At 32.7% G+C, this 19,805-nt stretch overlaps 2 protein-coding genes across 11 annotated transcripts; one reads left to right on the forward strand and one right to left on the reverse strand.

Moving 5' to 3' along the window:
• The first annotated feature begins 1,015 nt into the window (after positions 1 to 1,015).
• On the forward strand, positions 1,016 to 8,534 carry LOC105828404 (protein Mo25). Of its 9 annotated transcripts, none has more exons than XM_036293639.1 (9): positions 1,016 to 1,445; positions 1,643 to 1,782; positions 4,103 to 4,225; positions 4,280 to 4,447; positions 5,419 to 5,537; positions 5,619 to 5,787; positions 7,076 to 7,240; positions 7,749 to 7,853; positions 8,072 to 8,534. In XM_036293639.1, the coding sequence occupies exons 3-9, from the start codon at positions 4,124 to 4,126 to the stop codon at positions 8,252 to 8,254; spliced, it is 1,011 nt and encodes a 336-aa protein (XP_036149532.1). In that variant the 5' UTR covers positions 1,016 to 1,445; positions 1,643 to 1,782; positions 4,103 to 4,123; the 3' UTR covers positions 8,255 to 8,534. The 9 variants fall into 9 exon arrangements, with proteins under 9 accessions (XP_036149532.1, XP_036149534.1, XP_036149530.1 ...); XM_036293641.1 differs by having other exon boundaries at positions 4,103 to 4,216; XM_036293637.1 differs by having other exon boundaries at positions 1,016 to 1,480; positions 8,072 to 8,254.
• Positions 8,245 to 18,910, reverse strand: LOC105828403 (protein abnormal spindle). 2 transcript variants are annotated; one of them, XM_012666711.3, is made up of 11 exons: positions 18,651 to 18,904; positions 18,295 to 18,483; positions 16,941 to 17,954; positions 16,203 to 16,503; positions 15,314 to 15,512; positions 14,256 to 14,453; positions 13,400 to 13,554; positions 10,318 to 12,795; positions 9,722 to 9,906; positions 9,514 to 9,630; positions 8,245 to 9,100 (listed from the first exon to the last, which is right to left on the reverse strand). In XM_012666711.3, exons 2-11 carry the CDS (start codon positions 18,460 to 18,462, stop codon positions 8,891 to 8,893), a joined length of 5,025 nt encoding a protein of 1,674 aa, XP_012522165.1. In that variant the 5' UTR covers positions 18,463 to 18,483; positions 18,651 to 18,904; the 3' UTR covers positions 8,245 to 8,890. The 2 variants fall into 2 exon arrangements, with proteins under 2 accessions (XP_012522165.1, XP_036149529.1); XM_036293636.1 differs by lacking the exons at positions 8,245 to 9,100; positions 9,514 to 9,630; positions 9,722 to 9,906 and having other exon boundaries at positions 10,379 to 10,535; positions 10,603 to 12,795; positions 18,651 to 18,910.
• Between the last annotated feature and the right edge of the window lie 895 nt (positions 18,911 to 19,805).

Genomic DNA, 19,805 nt, shown 5'->3' on the forward strand with positions numbered 1-19,805 from the left:
TATGTTCAAATGTGTGCGCAGTATAGAGATTTATCACATGTAAGTGTGTGTCGTCTACGAGCATAACGTCACAGTATATATATATGCACACTTATACTGTGATAGCATCGTACATTAGTTCGCCGTTCTCTCGTTTGGTTTTTTGTAGCGCTGCAGATGTTGACTACGGGCTGCTAGCATACTTATGGTTCTAGTTTACACCGAGCACTTGGTACGCGTATCAAGTAGTGAATTTAAGCTGATCAGCCAATGATTAAACACATTCACTAGTTATTTACTATTTGATACGTGTATCAAATGCACGATGTAAACTAGGCCATTGGCCTAGTTTACATCGTGCATTTGATACGCGTATCAAGTAGTGAATTTAAGCTGATCAGCCAATGATTAAACACATTCACTAGTTATTTACTATTTGATACGCGTATCAAATGCACGATGTAAACTAGGCCATTGACCTAGTTTACACCGAGCACTTGGTACGCGTATCAAATAGTAAATAACTAGTGAATGTGTTTAATCATTGGCTGATCAGCTTAAATTCACTACTTGATACGCGTATCAAGTGCTCGGTGTAAACTAGAGCATTGACCTAGTTTACACCGAGCACTTGGTACGCGTATCAAATAGTAAATAACTAGTGAATGTGTTTAATCATTGGCTGATCAGCTTAAATTCACTACTTGATACGCGTACCAAGTGCTCGGTGTAAACTAGAGCTATTAGTTACTTGCTAGTTTAAAGAAAAATGGCGGACGTGAGAATACTTACTTTTCTAATGCTCTAACATAACCATAACATAAGGTTTCGACGCGTCGGATTGGCCACGACCGTTTAAGGCCATCACACATATATGAACGTAAGACGTAAACATAAGGAATCGACCAATCCCAATCGAGTATTCGGCTTAAAGTATGGTATGTATGTACTGCGCCATACGAAACACGTATGCGCCCGTGCGCCGTATGCGGTTATCATCGTACTCGTCGTATCTTGTATGTGATACAGGGTGAGCCATAAGTGGAGCGACTGAGCGACTCACCAACGGATCTGTCCGTGTGGCTACGTCGTTTTCCTAGACGCTCGCCTTGTCCATTCGATTCATGCACGATTGAAAAAAATATCAGACGAGATCTCAACCGCATCGGCCAAGCTTAACCAAGCCGCGGACACGCTTTCGCGTCTGGTGATCGGTCGCCGAGCGTTTGGTTGGTGATCTCTCCGCCGTGGACGTAGTGGTCCCGTGACTCATCCCGTACATCATATATACCGAGTACCAACGTACGTGCGTACGCGTGCGAATCGTACGATACGTTGCGTTCGCTGGTATCCGCAATTCCGCAGTCTTGCGTTATTATTACGGAAAAGTCGTCGGATAAAGTTATTTGCCGACGACGACGACGCCGCGCATGCAAGAAGACGTGTGCGTGCATCCTGTGTACCTCGTACGTGAAAATCTGATGTGATACGCAACACGCAGGTGACACACACACACACACGCACACACACATTATATATACACACACCACACGTGTATATACACACACACACACGTGTGTGTGTATGCATGTTATATATATATATATATATATATATATATATATATATATATATATATATATTATATACACATTGCACGCAGCGTAACGCAGTTATCGGTCACAGTCATCGTCGTCAGCAGCAGCAGCAACCAGGGCAGCAGATCCCAATCTCACCTTCTCGTATGCGCACATCCGAGTCGCGAGTGAGATCCTTTGAACACCGCTCGGATTCCTTTGCATGGTAAGCGAAGGTCAGCGGACAGGTTATAGGTTAGGTTCCGCAACCTCCGTAAACTCGCGCGCGCGCAACGAACAACGAGGATTGACATCTCGACGGGTTGTCTTCCAAGGAGGCAACGAACAGTGACACTTTGACTTACAATCTGAAATTAGGAAGTCCTTTTATTTTTGTAATGGCTGATGGTCGAAATACTTTGAATCGGAAGAAGTTCACGATTAATCTAATCCAGAGAAAGATGTCTCGAGGGATGTCTCGCCGCGTCCGCTATTGATTACGCCGCGTTAACTAATTGCGATTGTCTTGCCGAGCGGTGTTGAGTTCTGGTTCTCTCGGACTTCAAGGCAACCTCGTTTTCGTGGATTCTCTCGACTCCGATCGAGTGACAGACCTGATCGACGGGTCGAGCGACGGATCTTTGGAGGTTAGGTCGCCTTGATCGCATTAGGATGACTTGTTGCTCTCCTTTATTGCTGTTCCTTTCGTGTATCTGTCTGGACAATTGTGAAATTGAGACAGAGATATCGTCATCGGATATCAATAACATTCATGGTGTCGTATCCAACCATTGAGAAAGGGTTAGACTCCTACATTCGAAAACATCAGAGTATTCTCGTATACCACCTTCTCTTTGTTCACTAAATATTAAACAAGAATAAAGTAATATGTAGGCGCACTTGGGTGGTGTTTCCAAACATAGTTTTACTTTGTAGAAGTAATTAGTTTTTTCTTTCAAAAAGTAGTAACCATTACAAATTAATGTAATATTACAATATTTATTCAAAAAGTCAATAAATCATTACTTTTTAATTACTTTTTTGGATAATTCCTTGCAATGTTTATGCATTGCTATATTTCAAATATATATGAATCTTACATTTCTAACATTACTAAGGCTGTATTCCAAAATACATTGCTAATACTGAAAATCTATGGTATATGTAACATAGGAAAGCACCCTAAATTATTTAATATACTTATACTCGGTTATATGCTATAATACTTTATATATAATAAATTTTAGTTATTTTAAAAATTGGAATAAAATATACATAATATATTAAATTAGTAAGATATTCTTGTATTTAAAACATCAATATATAAACATTATAAAATATTAACAGAAAAATAACTAAAAAATAATGACTTATAAATTTTTTAGTAATTATAACTGTAACTTTTTGAAGAGTTAGTAACATATAATCAATTATTTTTTAAAAAAGAAAAACTTATTCTAATTCTACAAAGTAACAATCATGTTATTATGAAGAATAATTATAATAGATTATTAACAGGATATTTACTGTCAGGAAAAACCAGAAAAAGGAATTTTATTGATATTCAAAGGAAAATTTTTGAATTTAACTTTTAAATTTAAATTTTATCTATTTTTTTTTAATGAAATTGTTTTTTTCATAATTTTTTGTTGATAATACAAAATATTAACTATTAGTTAGCAATAAATATTAGCATATAAATCTATGTGCATATTGTGACTTTTTTATAAAGAAATTAGTGACGACAAAAGACAATACAGTCTTTTATTATCACTAATTTCTTTATATTTTAAATTGGTATTATTTGTTTAATCACTCACCAATTCTATACTTCTAGTTGAATCTATTGTGGACAGATCATTTTATTACTATCAAAGATTCATACTAATTGGAACTGGTATTAATTGGTTCTCGTTTCTTTTTTTGTGGTTCAATGACTTTATGGGGACAATTCAACTCAGCCTTTATTTTCTCTACACACTCAATTATTTAAATTATTAAATATTATTAAATACTATTAATTAATATTAACTACTATTTATTAACAACCGGAAAATTAAGAGCCAGAACTGGAAAAATTGCAATTTAAACAGTTTGTTTTCTTTATTTGTTAAGAAATTAGAACTTGTTACACTGAAATGAACCCGTACAGTTTTCAAATATTTTATTAAACTATAACTGAAACTAAACTATAATTTTATTTTGATTTAGGCCCCTGATTTCTATATATTTAATTCATGTTTTTTTCATATTTTCTTAAATTTAACATTTAAAACTTTAATAGCTCTCTTTATAATTGCATATGTGATTAAGGAATATTAATAGGTATAATAAAATAAATATTTTAAAACTGTATTAAAAAATTCTCTAATCTTATCTTGAATTTTTGATACAATTCCTGGAAAATCTGAAAATTCTCAGAGATTTCTTTTATAATATTTAAGTAAATATCCTGGTTAATCAAATATCATAAACATTCTTTAACAATATTCCCTGGTAGCAGATAATAATAAAGAATATCTGTTTCTTTTTTAATGTTTCATAAGGTGCGTACATTCTAAGAAAATATGCCTCTATTCGGAAAGTCCCAGAAAAGCCCTGCAGAAGTGGTGAAAGCGCTTAAGGAGGCGGTGAACGCGTTGGAACGCGGCGACAAGAAGGTAGAGAAGGTATGTTGTTGCAGATACGCATCGGTTTCTACGATGAAATACGTTCCCTTTTAGGCGCAAGAAGACGTCAGCAAGAATCTAGTACACATCAAAAACATGCTGTATGGCACAGCCGAGACGGAGCCACAGGCGGACATCGTGGTGGCACAGCTTGCGCAGGAATTGTATAACAGCAATCTGCTGCTTCTGTTGGTGCAAAATTTGAGTCGTATCGACTTCGAGGTACAATCATTTAATTATATGTGAAACGCAACCCAAATATTTTTTGTGGCAAACAAAAATGTGTATACATATGCGATTTTATTACTTATTTATTACATATTAAAGTATTTATTAGAATCTGGTATTAAGATGCTTGCCATTTGATAAGATTTTGTTTACATTAAAATAGTTCAGTTATTCTAATACTTTGCAACTTATAAAGTAGAAAATTCATAATTTTGTGGATGAATTTTCACTCAGAATAATGTTAATGTAAGGGAAACATACTATTTCATAGTTAATACTATTGAGGTTGTCCTTATATGTTGTCATAATGTGAGAAGATGAGGTGAATTATTGCACATACAATGGTAAGGATAAACGATGAAGGAACCACAATGGTTAGGTGCAATTATATTTAGGTCAAAATGTACACAAAAATTATATACAAAAACAATTACATGTATTAATATGTACATTTACATATAGTCATTGTTTTTAGCATTTTAATTCAAACGTGACTGGTTACTACTACGCATTCTCGGGAATGATTTATTTTTATATATAGAACATGTTGTAAAAAAATGTGTGTGTGTGTAATTTGCAATTTTACGTCTTTTTCCGAATTATTGACGCTATAATGTTCTAAACTAACGTGGAACATTATATCGACACACCACAGGATACAACAATCTCCTCCGAATTGGCTTTATAGGAATTAAAAACTTTTTTTACACGTTCAAATATACACAAGAATAAATCGCAGGATACTCAATTTAAATTTAAGAACGAAAAAATAAATCACCGATATATAATTTTTTTTTATTCTTAAACTTTAATAGTCCATGATTTATTTTTGTGTGTACTTTAACGTGTAGAAAACATTCAATTTGTCAAGCCAATTCAGAAACATTTTGTAATGCTTCGCTAATTCATTTACTTTAGGATCTAACGATTGTTACGAAGATATAATCTTTCTATTATTGATTAAGGGAAAGAAGGATGTCGCACAGGTCTTCAATAACATTTTACGGAGACAAATCGGAACTAGATCGCCCACAGTAGAATACATATGTACCAAACCTGAAATTCTTTTTACACTTATGTCCGGGTGAGTCCTTTTTTCCTTTATGCGGAGTATCAGCTAAATAATAAAATTACTTGATAATATTGGATGTACTTTGTCCTGTAGATACGAGCACCAAGACATTGCACTCAACTGTGGCACGATGTTACGAGAGTGTGCGAGATACGAAGCTCTAGCTAAGATCATGATCTACTCGGATGACTTTTACAACTTCTTCAGATATGTCGAGGTTTCTACGTTCGATATCGCGTCTGACGCTTTCTCTACATTTAAAGTACGTCATGCTGTACAACATAAACAAGTAGCATGTGCAAATATTTTAATTTATGGATTATTTTATTCTTAATTTATACTTTTACTTTGAAAATATTTTGAGGTTTTCTCATATAATAACTTGATCAGATTAAAAAAATAAGTTTGTGATATATAAGCATTAAAAAAATTTTTATATAAAAATGTTTATATAAGTTTTCTATAAAGAACTTTCTGAAGTGGCTTTTAAATTTTAAGTTAACAAAAAGGAGAATTTCAAGTAATTTAATCACAAAAAAATAAATTTTTTAACTATATTTCAAAACTATTCATAAGAAGAGTTTATATATAAAGAATAATTTGGCATAAAAAAAATGAAGTTTTATCACATTATTTTCGTGTAAGAGTACAAAACGTTTACAAATTATACAATCTCTTTAACTTAAATATAACGGCATATTAAATGAAAATGTGAGTAATGTCGTATTTAATCGTCTTGTATTTAAATCATAACTACGCATTATACGAGGGTCGTTCAAGTCAAATCGGGATTTTATAAAATAAAAGAACATAATATCAAGGAGTGAAAACTGCATTTCTTGTTCGACATACTACCTTGCTACATTTATACATTTATCCCAGTATTTAATTAATACCCGAAAAGCTTTGGCATAGAAAGATTTGTCATTACGTCTGAACCATTCTAGGACAGCCTGCTTCACTTTATCAGTGCTGAAATGTTTCCTTCTCCAAGGAACTCCTTTCTGAGTGATTCTCACCTGTTTAGACCCTTAAAGGAGTTCCTCGTAGGTTACCATTTCTGCACTGATGAAGTGAAGCAGGCTGTCCTAGAATGGTTCAGACGTAATGACAAATCTTTCTATGCCAAAGCTTTCCAGGCATTAGTTAAACGCTGGGATAAATGTATAAATGTAGCAAGGTAGTATGTCGAACAATAAATGCAGTTTCCACTCCTTGATATTTGTTCTTTTATTTTATAAAAACTCAAAAGTCCAGGTTTGACTTGAACAATCCTCGCACTACATTTAAATCATTAAACAAATTTTTCCATTTTTCCAAATCAATATTTATCAAGAAAAATAGTTTGAAATAACAAATTATTGTTTCCATGCTTAAGATTTGTTCATTTTTTATGTTGAAGAGGGCAAAAAAGTCTATATGATAAAAGATATGTATGAATATAAAAAAGTTACATGTATAAGTTAAAGAACCTCCTTAAATATTTACTGAACATTTTAGTTACCAAGTACGTATACTGATATGATTAAGTGACTTGTGATTTTATCCAGGAATTACTTACGAGGCACAAAATACTCAGCGCCGAATTCTTAGAAATACATTACGATAAAGTTTTTTCACATTATCAGAGGTTACTCAATTCAGAAAACTATGTAACACGACGACAGAGCTTAAAACTATTGGGCGAGCTATTGCTCGATAGACACAATTTTACAGTAAGTATCTAGTTTTATCTTTCACAAACAAATATCGTACACAGTAATTATACCACAAAGATTTTGAAATATTTATTTAGATATTGTATTTCAATGTATAAAGCAATTTACGTGTATAAGCATCTAATCACTATATTGTCTAAATAACATATGTCTGTTTCATAAATATAAACAATATGTAACTTTCAAAAAAAAGAAAATATATTTTGTCGACATATTTTTTAATTATAAACAGTCAATATATAAAATACTAATATACAATAGAGATTTTAAGAAACGGCAATAATTTATATAAACAAAAAATTTTTGAGACATATAATATGCAGTTGTATTTCGTCAAAAGTATCTTTAAATAGAATAATTAGTCAAGTTGCTTAATATAAATTAGTGGAATAATAGAATGGTCTCAATAAAACTTTCGAAATCTATTGCCTTCTTAATTCGTGAGCAACTATTGGCGAACGGCAACCTATCGCTCAAATCGATTTTTATGTTGAAATTGTTACAGGTTATGACACGATATATATCAAATCCAGATAATTTAAAATTGATGATGAATATGCTGAAGGAGAAGTCTCGCAATATACAGTTTGAAGCTTTCCACGTTTTCAAGGTATGAGTTTTCAACGCTCAATTGCAAAAAAAATTTATATTTTTAATTGGTTTAATTTGGTTAAAAATTCAATCAAATTAATATTAAAATCTTTTATTTTTGAGTGTCTCTTGACACATCGCAGTTTTAAGATTTTCGAGTTCCAATCTATTCAGACGCGATATGTAAGAAATGATCCCAAAAGGAAGGTTTAATGAGTGATCTCCATTTGTATCCAGGTATTTGTGGCGAATCCCAACAAACCAAAACCCATTCTAGACATATTACTCCGTAATCAGGAGAAACTGATCGAGTTCCTGACGCGCTTCCACACGGATCGTTCAGAAGACGAACAGTTCAACGACGAGAAGGCGTATCTAATTAAACAGATCAAAGAACTTAAGTCTGTACATGATAATTAAGTCAAGGAAAATACAATTATTGCTACCGCTACGACTAACTACCACTACAATCATTATTACTAGAGTCTACTACTGCTGTTGCTAATTACGGTTTATCACTATTATATAGTTATAATTTATCATCGTCATTGTCATATTGTCACCATCATTGTCATTAATCATCGTCATTTTACTATTGTCATCGTCATCTCGGCATTATTATTATTATTATTATTATTATTATTATTATTAATTTTATTTGTGAGTAAATAATTCACTGTAAATAAAAATTACATTTATATCTTATTGTACTATATGCAGATCGAGTTGTCAACGTTGTCAACGTTCTGCCACGTTTTTAGGAATGAATCAGTTATTAAAGCAGAATGAAAACTTAATTGTCTTGATTTTTCCGGCTTTAGTCGCGGAGATTGTCAACTTTTCATATTTAGAATTTTATTATTATTTAAAAACTCAGATATGCAGGTACATTTTTCAAAATCCTTTTCCTCGCACACATATTTTAGATTATCTCTTTTAAAGTTTTAATTTATGTTTTAACATTTTTTATGACTTGAATCTAATAGGAATCAGTCAACATTCATAATTTTTTTAAGTTTAGTACTTATAAAAAGTTTACAAACCTTTTGTAATATATCACGTGAAAGTTTTCGTAACAATAGCTGCAACGGCAAAACTCAAATCGTTGAACAGATGTGGTCTCTGCGCGTTTCGGCTAGGTTCACAATTGGGATATAATTTCTCTAAATTTTTATATTTTTGGAATTTTTCCATTGTGCCATCCTTCAATACCTTTTGTTGAATCTTTTTCATCAGCCATTTTATTTGTGGACACATTGCTATAGTCTAAAAAACGTTGAAAAATATATAAAAATAGGAAAGAAGTTAAAAGGTATCTAAGGATATGCGAAAATTTATACAAGGAATATTCAGAAATATAAGTAAAAAATTATTAAAAGAATTAAAGAATTTTCGAAAATTTAAGAACGTCAAAATGTATAGAATACAGAAGTATATAGAATACAAGGAGTACTTTTGTATTCTATATATAAGTACTAAGAGTTCTTCAAAATCTTTTGAATATGTTTCATATTATTATAACCTGAAAAACATTGAAAAATATAAAAAAGAGAAAGAGAAGTTAAAAAAATATATATAGAAAGATATTTGCTAAAAAATTTAAGTATGCAAAAATATATAAGCTACAATAATTAAAGAATTATAAATTATATATTTTCAGCTCATTTAATGAACTGTACCTTTGAGTAATCTTCATCCTGGCTAAGCAGCCATATCAAAGTGGCACAATGAAGAAACACTTCTTCATTTTTTAATGATCCGCTCAAAAGCTTTACTAATGCCAATGCATATTTTTTCTAACAAATCAACACAAAATATTGTTTTAATGATTATTGAATATAATGACACAGAAAGAAGACAATCCCCATCGGCTTCTCCTAAACCTACCTTAAGGACATATTTTTTCGTGTGAGGATACTTCGCCAGCGTGATCAGAATGCTGCATGCTTGCTGACAGACCTTCATCCATGGCACTGATCTATTGTTCTGCACTATCGTGTTATAAATGTCATCGGTCAAATTCAGCTCGCAGAGGATGACGCGAACGGTCGGTGATAATTTCGTTATAGTATCTGTGTGAAAATTATCCATTTATTATTTATGTTATCAAGAGAAAAGACTAGAAAATCACTCATTACTTAAGGCGACAATATAGCATGTAAGTTATAATTTTGCTCGAAATTTTTCTTGTCCTTTGTATAGGAAGCTTTCCAGCAAGAGATAAATCGACACAGCAGTAGTTCTGTCTTTGTCTCTCGCTTAATATCAAACAAAGACAGAAATATTGCTGTATCGATTTGCTACTTACTGAAGAGCTCCTTATACAAATTTTTAGATATATAAGTTATCCCTGTGTTTAATATTATGTCTTCAATTTTTAATATTTAGGAAATAAAAATATTCTCAAAACTTCTTTTATTTATGTATAAGAAACACTTAATCATGCAGCATTCTTCCTTAAGCAAAAAGTATGCAGTCTGTACCCAAGCTATTTAAGCAAGTCAGTAGCACCCCGACGCTGCTGCAGTTGCGTAGCCCGCTAATCATATCTTGCCAGTAGTCACTGCCTGAAAGCGCGAGTTTCGTGGTAACATCTTGATTCACCTGGATAATTTCTCCGCACTCGTCTTGAATCTTCGTGGCAATTAAGGCAATCTCATTTTCATTTTGGCGTTGCTTCTCACGTTCTACTCTCTTCCGCCTGTAACAACGCTGCAATGTGATCGCTGCCTGACGCAGAGACAAGTAACACAGTCTCTCTTGTCTACCAGCTACATATGCTCGCCAGTAAATCTGGATAATCAACGCAGCTTGCTTGATGGTCTTGTATCTTCGAGTCGCAACTTTCATTCTGTAATACGACTGAATAACTATTGCAGCCTGACGCGAGGCGATAAATCGTTTCCTTACAACTAAAGCGATTCTTTTCGTGCGCCATCTCCTTTGCATTTTCAACACGCAAGTTCTGTACAATTTGTATCTGCTCTTCGTTCTCATCATTCGCCACCAAGATTGCAGCGTGACACACGCTCGTTTCTGCGTCAAGTATCGCTGGCGATCCGCGCGAGCAAAAACATGTCGATGCCAGAAGGTCTGCAAAAGGATGGTGCTTTTACGAAGCTGCAGGTAATCCCTTCTGACTTGCCGAGTTACGGTGACGTTGCGCCACCAGTTCTGTATTTGTATCGTGGCGCCTCTCACTTCCAAGTAATGTCGTCGGATGATCCTCGCTGACCTGGCACGACAGTACCACGATTGTATTGATAAAGCCGCTCGCCGTTGTTTTAGGTAATCTCTTCTGACTGTCCTCGCCCGCCAGTTCTTTTGTACAACGCATGCCGCCTGGCGCAACTGTAAGAACTCCGCGCGTTGATGTCTCGCGAGCGTGATTCCGCGCCACCAGTGTTGCAGCTTCACGCAGCAGGATCTCCGAAGTTTGTAATCGCGCGAGCATATCGCCGCTCGCCACCACGTCTGTATTTTCATGCAAGCAGTCTTTCGCTTACGAGCCCGGTATCGTCTCCACGTTTTTTGAATGCGAACGGCGCACTCACGGTACAGAAGGAATTTCTTCCTTTCGATCACACTTATCCACCAATTTTCAATGCTGTGCGCGGCAGCTCTCATCAACAGAAAATCATTGCGCATCTTTCGCATTAACAAATGTTGCCGCCACCAGACCTGAATGGTGCGAGTGCTCTCTCTACTGCAGAGGAACCATTCACGCTGATCTCGCATGACTCTGACGGATCTCCACCAAGTCTGCACCTGCACGGCAGCGGCTTTGCGCGTGAGATACTTGGAACGTTGCAGCTTCATCGCTCGCGTCGCCCTCCAATAGGTTTGAATCGTCAACGTAGCATTCTTCAGAACGCGATACTGATTTCGTTGTTCCCGCATCAGCAACATGGCTCTCCATCTTCTCTGCAACGTGATCGTCGCTTCGCGCCTCTCTCTCAGCCGCCTCACGTCTCCTCGCTGCTGCCTCCACCATCTCTGAAGTTGTATCGTTGCTGTTCTGATGCGCAAGAATATTTTGCGTTCCTCGAGATTACAGTTAATTTCGATCACATGCGAAGACTGCATTATCTTGCGCTTTCTCCATATACGTTGGATTATCGTCGCAGCCAGATTTCTACGCGCGCGTAAGAAGTTCCTCACACAGATGTACCAGAATTGCGCCCGCCACCATCTTTGGATCACGCGAGCCGCCCGATCAAACCGCGGCGCCTGGTACTTATGGATGATCTGCCAGAGAAGCGACAGAGTCTTCTCGCAGTGACCATCAGCGATGCTCTTTGCGTCTATATTGCCCTCGAGGACATAGCCGGCCTGACGTAAGGCGTTCAGTGCTACGTCCACATTGTGCACCTTCTGCAGACGTGATATTGCCGGTACTCTGCAACGTTGAGTCAACCCCCGGACACCGCTGATGAGCTCCATCGCACGACATAATCGCACGCCGTCGCGCAAATCACATCGTATATTCACCACGGCGTAATCGTACTCTTCAATGTAGGTTTGCCGATGAGTGAGTACATAGCCATGGCCGCGTAGTAGCTTGGTCACGTCGCCAATGCCACTCAGGAGCTCGCGTGAAAAACTTAGCAGGATCTCGCGACTCTCCTTGCATTGGGCGCGTTTGTGGAACAGACACGGATCGTGTCCGATCAGCTTATGCTGTTTGGCATAATCCAAAAAATAGACTAAAAACAGGAATTTTCGCAGAATAAACTGATTCAGTTGCATGACAAACTTTTGCCCCGGATCAGTCTTATAATATCCGGACATCTTCGTCAATCGCGGATCCGAAAAAAATCTCGTCAATAAGAAGCGAGTCAGACCAACGATATCATTATTCGAGCGCAGCGAAATGCTCTCACTGTATACGGTTTCCAAGCCGATACGTAGCCACAGAGGATTGTAGCTCAGAAATAAACTCAGTATGAGTTTCTGAAGACCTGTTGTCAAAGTCATTAAATTTGATATATAATTCTAATTAATATAATATACATACGCACAGAAAAATACATACTGTTAAATTGTGATTAATATAAAATCAATATAAAATATACTTATTTTAAATGTTTTGTACATCTGCAAAACTATCATATAAATTCAGCATAAGCATCAAATTTATTCAAAATATGTTATAAATTCTAATAATAATACTCTGAATCTTAACAATTAATATTGTAATAAAAAATATTAAGTAAAATAAAAATGTCTTTTTTTTTAGAATAACATTTTATAATATTCTTTAAAAATAAATTCTTTTTAATACATGATAACAAGTTCTTGTAAAATTTGTGAAGAATATTGTAATTATTATTGTGATTATTATCCAGATAATATTTTTCATTAAAGATAACAGTTACTTAAACAAAGTAAATTAGTAATAATTTTTTTAGTAGTAAAATATATATTTTTCTGTGTGGATACACCAGATTTATTACAAGAAAAATAGCTTTTGATAGAGGAAATCGAAAATTATAAAAATAAAAACCAGATAATTTATAATATTTTAAAAATATGCAATTATGTTAAAAAAATTATTCAAAGTACCAATGTCACGAAGAAGGTTACGATCTGATCTAATACACAAAGTTCCTTTGGAAATGCACATATTAGTACGTGAAAGAATTTGTGTAACTTCATCACGTTTGAACATAGCGTTTGCAGCTTTTCGTAATGTGTTTAGTCTTGTACTTGTATGATACCTAAAAAAAACTACTAATTAAAATAATTGCCGATTATTTTTTATTAAGAATGTTTTCAAGCTTAAAAGTGAAAAAATCACAAGTTCTTCTTCATTTATATAGATATATCTTTTAACAAAGAAATCTTACTATTTTCAAAATAATAGAAAAAATTTTAAAACAATAAAAATTATTATAATTTATTATTAATTTGTTATTTAAAATCTTTTTATAATTAAAAAATATTGATATAAAAAATTGGAAAATAATTTGTAATAATGTAAATGTAATAAAAAACAAAACTGCATTTTTATTAATGTAACATAATAAAGATAATTGTATAATTCGTTAACATTATTCTTATATAAAAATAATACAGTAAAATTTCTTTTCTTTTTAATTCTAAAATGTTCTTTAAATTCTCTTGTTTTTTATCAATATATTTTTGAGATTCTTATATTTTGTTTGTGATTAAATTACTTAAAATTTTTCCAGTACAACTCTCTCTCTCTCTCTCTTTCAATAATTTTTTTAATGTTATCTAAAAACTACAAAATATTTAAACAAATTCAGGAATACATAATTAAATTAAGCATAATGTTTCTTCAAAATTTAATTAAAGTCTTATATTATGTAAAAAGACTGGAAAACCTCCTTAATTTTTATATTATAAGTTTTAGAAGTAAACTTTTCTATACATTAATTATTAATATAATGCATACCTAGCAGAAACAACTTCCTTGGTTTCAGCCAATATAGTGTTCTTTTGCGTTTTGCAAGTTTCCCATACTTTGCCGATATCCGCTACGGCAGTTTCAATGTCAACGGACAAATCTTCTGGAGAAGACAACAAAGTGTTCAACCATTTTGTGAATGCCAATTCCTGTTGTAGTAGCCACGGCTCGTCAAAATGCATTGTACTGTACAAAATATCCACATATGTACAACATATTAAAACAATTCTAAAAATTCACTTTTTCATTTATAGTTGAATTCAATAAAAAATTAATATTAATAAAAAAACTTTTTGCAAATCAATATTCACAAATAAAAAAATTAACTTTTATAGAAACTATATTGAAATCAAAAGTTACATAATATAAAGTATAATATTAACATACTGCTCATAAATTCGGAAACATTTGTAATTTTCTTATAGTTTATAAAAAGTTAAACATTTCGATGAAAAATTGTAGTTTAAAAAAATATATTAAAAAAAATTTTTAATTTGTTTTGCGCTATATTAATAAGAATCGTTTTTATGATCGGCTTCTAAATTATATATAAACGATATCTACAGAATATTTGAAAAAATGGGAGAAAATTAAAGAGTAATTCTAGATGATAAGATAATAAAATAAGATAAAAAATAAGAATAACAAACTAACAATTAAGACTTTAAAATTTTACAATAATTACTTTTTTAATTATAAATATAATTTAAATATTTATGTACTTTAAGCACTTTTTTAAAGGAACAATTTTTTAATATTTAAAATTACAAAGTCAAAAATAATAAAATTTCTGTAAAAGTTTCTTTTTTTTAATTATAAAGTTTAGATATTAATGCTTTAGATATCTTTTATATAAATATTAAACATCTATAATTAAGAAAGCCTTAATCGCAATTTTATTATTCTTCATTTTTGTTTTACTTTATCAACTAAAATCACTTCTTTTCTGTTGTTGAACATCTTGTATACATATTAAAAAATTTACAATATTTATACAATATTAATGCAAAATGTTCTTTCTGTATAAATCATAGAACTTAACTAACTTTTTAAGAAATGGATCCTCTGTTGTGGATGGTGCAAAGGGATCCAAACCATATGTCTCATAAATAAAGTATTCTTTTTCATTTCGTATTCTGAAACTGGAATCTCTGATAGAAGATGAAGAATGCCACTTTGTATTACGTAAAATACCAAGAGACAATTTGTTTATCTTGATTGCTGGTACATTCCTTCTATTTTTTTCTGCAATTATAATATACAAATCAAAACTAATATTATTTAGAAAACAATTCAATCATTAAAAAAACAATATAAGTCAATTTTTGTCGATATATTAAAGAATTCAAAATCAGAGAAAATACATAATTTCTTTCAATCATGTTATCATTTAATCATTAATTGAGCATTTCTTTTCTAGATGCCAGATTACAAAACTGTCATTCACATAAGAAATATCAAAAGTCAATAACTGTTTACACTATATTCTGTAAAAATATATATTATATTTGAAAATAAATGTTATATTAAAATTTAATATCAAAATTTTTTAATAAATTGTATATTTTTCAACAATAAAGTTAAATCTTTTTTAGGAGAGAACTTGTTATTTTAATATCATTAAAAGAATCATTATATTTAAAATTAAAAGACCCTATTTTATGTGTGTGTGTTTATTTAATTAAGAATTAAGAAACAAATCAAAATTTTCAAAATTATAATAGGAAATAAATTTAAAAAATGATATATTTTATTGCCTTCATGTATACAATAATGTATAAAATAATGAGACATTTTTGAGAATAATTTGAATTATATTTAGTATTAAAGTTGTAAAAAGACAGTTTTATTTCATTCTTCAAAGGTGAGATTAATTAACTTGTGTTATTTTTAAAATAATCAATTAAATTTTGTTTTAAAAAAGGCACAGCTTACTTGTGGTAGATATATTCAGTTGAAGTTTCTTTCCACTATCACACAAGGTATTATTTTTTATAATTTTGCCACTCGTGCCGCTTAACTTCGACAATGATATAGGTGCCATTTTGGAGTGAAAGTGCTTCTTTGGCGGAGAAATTTCAATGTACATATCTCCAGTGTTTTTGGCCAACTCGACATCCTTGGAAATTACTTCAAAACTGAAGTATTCACAATTGGCCATTTGAATATTCGGATTTATGTCTATCGAATATGCCAAAGGCTTGGCGTATTCCTTAGGCTCAGGGTTTAGTAGTCTCTAGTTGTTAGAGAAAAATGTTAAATAATAAAGTCAGAAAGTAACATTTAACTTAATTTTAAATAAGTTAATTTTTAATTTTTCCTTATAATTTTTAAAATACAAATTTTAACTTAGATTAATTTTCCCTAAGTTAAAAAATTTTACCTATATAAAAAATATATTTTCATGTAAAACCAATATTTCTTTAATATTTCATATAAACTTAATTTACAAATAAAATATTAAATTAATTTGTTAATCTACTCCTAACTATTTAAAATAATCTAATTTTTAAAAATTACAACATTTCCATGTAACATAAATATGTACTTTTCAAAATAAACTTTTAATCTTAAAAAAACAACTTACAACTGAATTGGTTTCTCACTCATACAATTTTTAACTCAATTTTATAATTTTTATTAACTTTAACTTTGAAAAATATATTAACTTACCCAATCCTGTTTAGGGTCTTTTGATATAATATGATGTTGAAATTGAATTGGTGAAGATGAAATCAAATCCTTAACATCGGTCATGACGGAACATTCATCAAGCTTGATTGGCGACAAGTTATGCAAAGTACCTGTTGGTTGTAATGTAGATGTTAAACTGATGGGAGGCTTTGCATCATGAATTGCGGACGTCTCAAATAGACCACGACTGATGTTAAATGTTCTATGACCATCCACGCCCTGCAAAGTTGTTTCTATCGACTCCCCTCTCGATGACTCCGGAGAACTCGTAATCACATCCGTGGACATAAATGTAAATTTATTCAGAAATATAGAAAAGTCGGACTGCATCTTGTCCTTGTCACACTCGCCATTCTCACTGACCTCTTCTTCATTGTGTTCGTACAGTACACCAGTGCAAGGACTCTTCTCTTTGATGTACGTGGCTCGGCGTAGATCCTGTGGTCCATTCAAAGGACATAAAAGTGGCAGAATGCTGCTGTCGTTCCACATGTTCATACCTTGTTCACATAAGATATTTTTCAACTTATCGTCCTCATTGAGTTTCTCATCTTTCACATATGTTCTGACTTCATTATTTTTGATTGAGATATTCTCTTTATTCATCTCGCTCTTGTATTTGGATTTATATTGTTTCACTTGTGTATCAAGATTATTGACCAATGATTGACTTCCAGCAGTTGAAGCCTTCATGTTACGATATAATTGCTTGTTTACGCCTGTTGTGGAAAAGCTGTTCACAGAGTTCAACAGAGCTGGTTTGGGCCTTCTTCTCACTTTATTACTATTCCTATCATCCTTGACTGTTGTCGCTATAACAACATCATATTTGATTCGTCTACTGTCAGTAAGCTGTAGCACGTCTCGCCAGCATCCTGCCTCTTTGGGTGACCATTTAATGCATATTGTACCACTGCTGTTTCCTTGGATTTTTAGTTCGGATGGGCTCAGGCTAATCCGACGTTCTATGGATGGTAGCTTTGTTATGGCCACCTAAAAGAAAATTTTAAACACAAGTTAAACAAAAAGCCAGAAATAAAGGGCACTTAAAAATACTTTTTAAATGTTAGTTGTATGTAATATGCATGTAGAATTTTTAACCCTTCAGATCTACCGGCAATTACAAATCTTAAACAGTCATAAAAACTTAGTGTTTATTCTACTTTTTTGAAGTTATTACATTTTCTTAAAATTAATTAGTACCTTTTAATGAACATAAGTGAACATAAACAATCACAATCTTCAATCATTAATAATTGTTTTAGATTACATCTACTTCAAAAAACTAAATATTTAATTTGAGAAATAGATGGAGAAGGAATATTTTTCGTACGTTTAACGCCTTGTCGCCAACGTTTCTCACATTAAAATCACATTCTACAGTGGTGTTTATCTTGGTCTTCAGTTCGATTCTTGTCGCTGGCTGGAAGGGGGCGAGTAACACGTTATAACGAAGTCTGTCTGCATTTTCGACTTTCGGCACAGGATGAGTTGGATTCATCTCATATGATTGCTTGATAAACTATAAATAAGAGATATATATTGCAGATAGTCAATTTGCAGTACAGAATCCACGGAAGGTTTTGTTGTAACAGGTAATGTTGAAATATGTTGAATCTTATAAACAGTGAAAGTTGACAGTGAACTGGCAGATCAGTTTTGATTACAGTTCTTACACTGTATACTTACACGTTTTTAGCTTAGAAATTCACTTTCTCTCGAGTTATATATCTGGGCACGAAGAACGATGGTTCTTCGTACCATATCAAGAATTAACGGACTTCGTCAATTCAATTTGAACGAGCGCACGAGTAATCTCCGTGCAGGACTGTCAACCTTTTTGCGTTGCAACGCCATCTGAGACCATTCTACAATAGGTTTCTTCACGTTGCTTGAAATCCCCAAAATTTTTTGCACACTTTACGAGATATTACTCGAGCATTGGAGAAAAAGAAAGCGAAGATGTCGAGTGCGAAAAGTGCAAGTAACGCGAACAGATTTATGGTCTGTTCTTTCTAGCTGCACTGTTGCACCGGTGCAATAAGTTAAAGTAAGACCCGTGGCCTGTTCTTTTTAGCTGTACTATTACACTGGTGCAATAAGTTAAAGTAAGACAAGTATATTTTTTCTCATTCTAACTTATTGCACCAGTGCAACAGTACAGCTAGAAAGAACAGACCAAAGTATATTTTTTCTTATTCTAACTTATTGCACCAGTGCAACAGTGCAGATAGAAAGAACAGACCAAAAGTAATACCATAGCGCATGTGCTATGGCTTCTGCATTCTGCCTTAGGGCCACCGCACAAACTCTTCCATAACGCGTTACGTTACGTTAAGTACTCCATACGAACCTAAGTTGTACTTAAAATTTAACTTAAATCAACGCACAAAGAAATCCTTAACGTAAGAACTTAAGAACTTACGTTAAAAGTTTCTTTGTGCGTTGATGTAAGTTTAATTTTAAGTACGAACTTAGATTTATGGAGCACTTAACGTAACATAACGTGTTACGAAAAAGCTTGTGCGGTGGCCCTAAATCGGTTGGTACCCTTACCAAGTTGGTACAGACTAAACTAAGGCACTATAAAAGTGAGTCTTCTCACGTCCGCCATTTTTCTTCAAACTAATCAAGTAACTAGCATGATGTTTTATATATATAATACATCGCAATAACTTTTACAGTCTCAAGATCATAAATATCGTGTCTTCGTTTTATTGTCGCATAAAATTTGGCGTTTTCAAACATTATTGACGTATATATGTACAAAATATATCTAACTTTTCATGCTAGTTACTTGCTAGTTTGAAGAAAAATGGCGGACGTGAGAATACCTACTTTTCT

The sequence above is a fragment of the Monomorium pharaonis genome, chromosome 11, assembly GCF_013373865.1.
Source record: "Monomorium pharaonis isolate MP-MQ-018 chromosome 11, ASM1337386v2, whole genome shotgun sequence".
NCBI classification, from domain to species: Eukaryota; Metazoa; Arthropoda; class Insecta; order Hymenoptera; family Formicidae; genus Monomorium; species Monomorium pharaonis.

Excerpts from the sequence above, each read along its gene's own strand:
- LOC105828404 (XM_036293639.1), top strand. The coding sequence starts at position 4,124 with ATGCCTCTATTCGGAAAGTCCCAGAAAAGCCCTGCAGAAGTGGTGAAA. Across the intron at positions 4,226-4,279 it reads GCGACAAGAAGGTAGAGAAG|GCGCAAGAAGACGTCAGCAA; the intron begins GTATGTTGTTGC and ends GTTCCCTTTTAG. Across the intron at positions 5,788-7,075 it reads ACGCTTTCTCTACATTTAAA|GAATTACTTACGAGGCACAA; the intron begins GTACGTCATGCT and ends GATTTTATCCAG.
- LOC105828403 (XM_012666711.3), bottom strand. The coding sequence starts at position 18,462 with ATGAATCCAACTCATCCTGTGCCGAAAGTCGAAAATGCAGACAGACTT. Across the intron at positions 13,555-14,255 it reads AAGGAAGTTGTTTCTGCTAG|GTATCATACAAGTACAAGAC; the intron begins GTATGCATTATA and ends AGTTTTTTTTAG. Across the intron at positions 9,907-10,317 it reads GACTTGCTTAAATAGCTTGG|ATACTATAACGAAATTATCA; the intron begins GTACAGACTGCA and ends ATTTTCACACAG.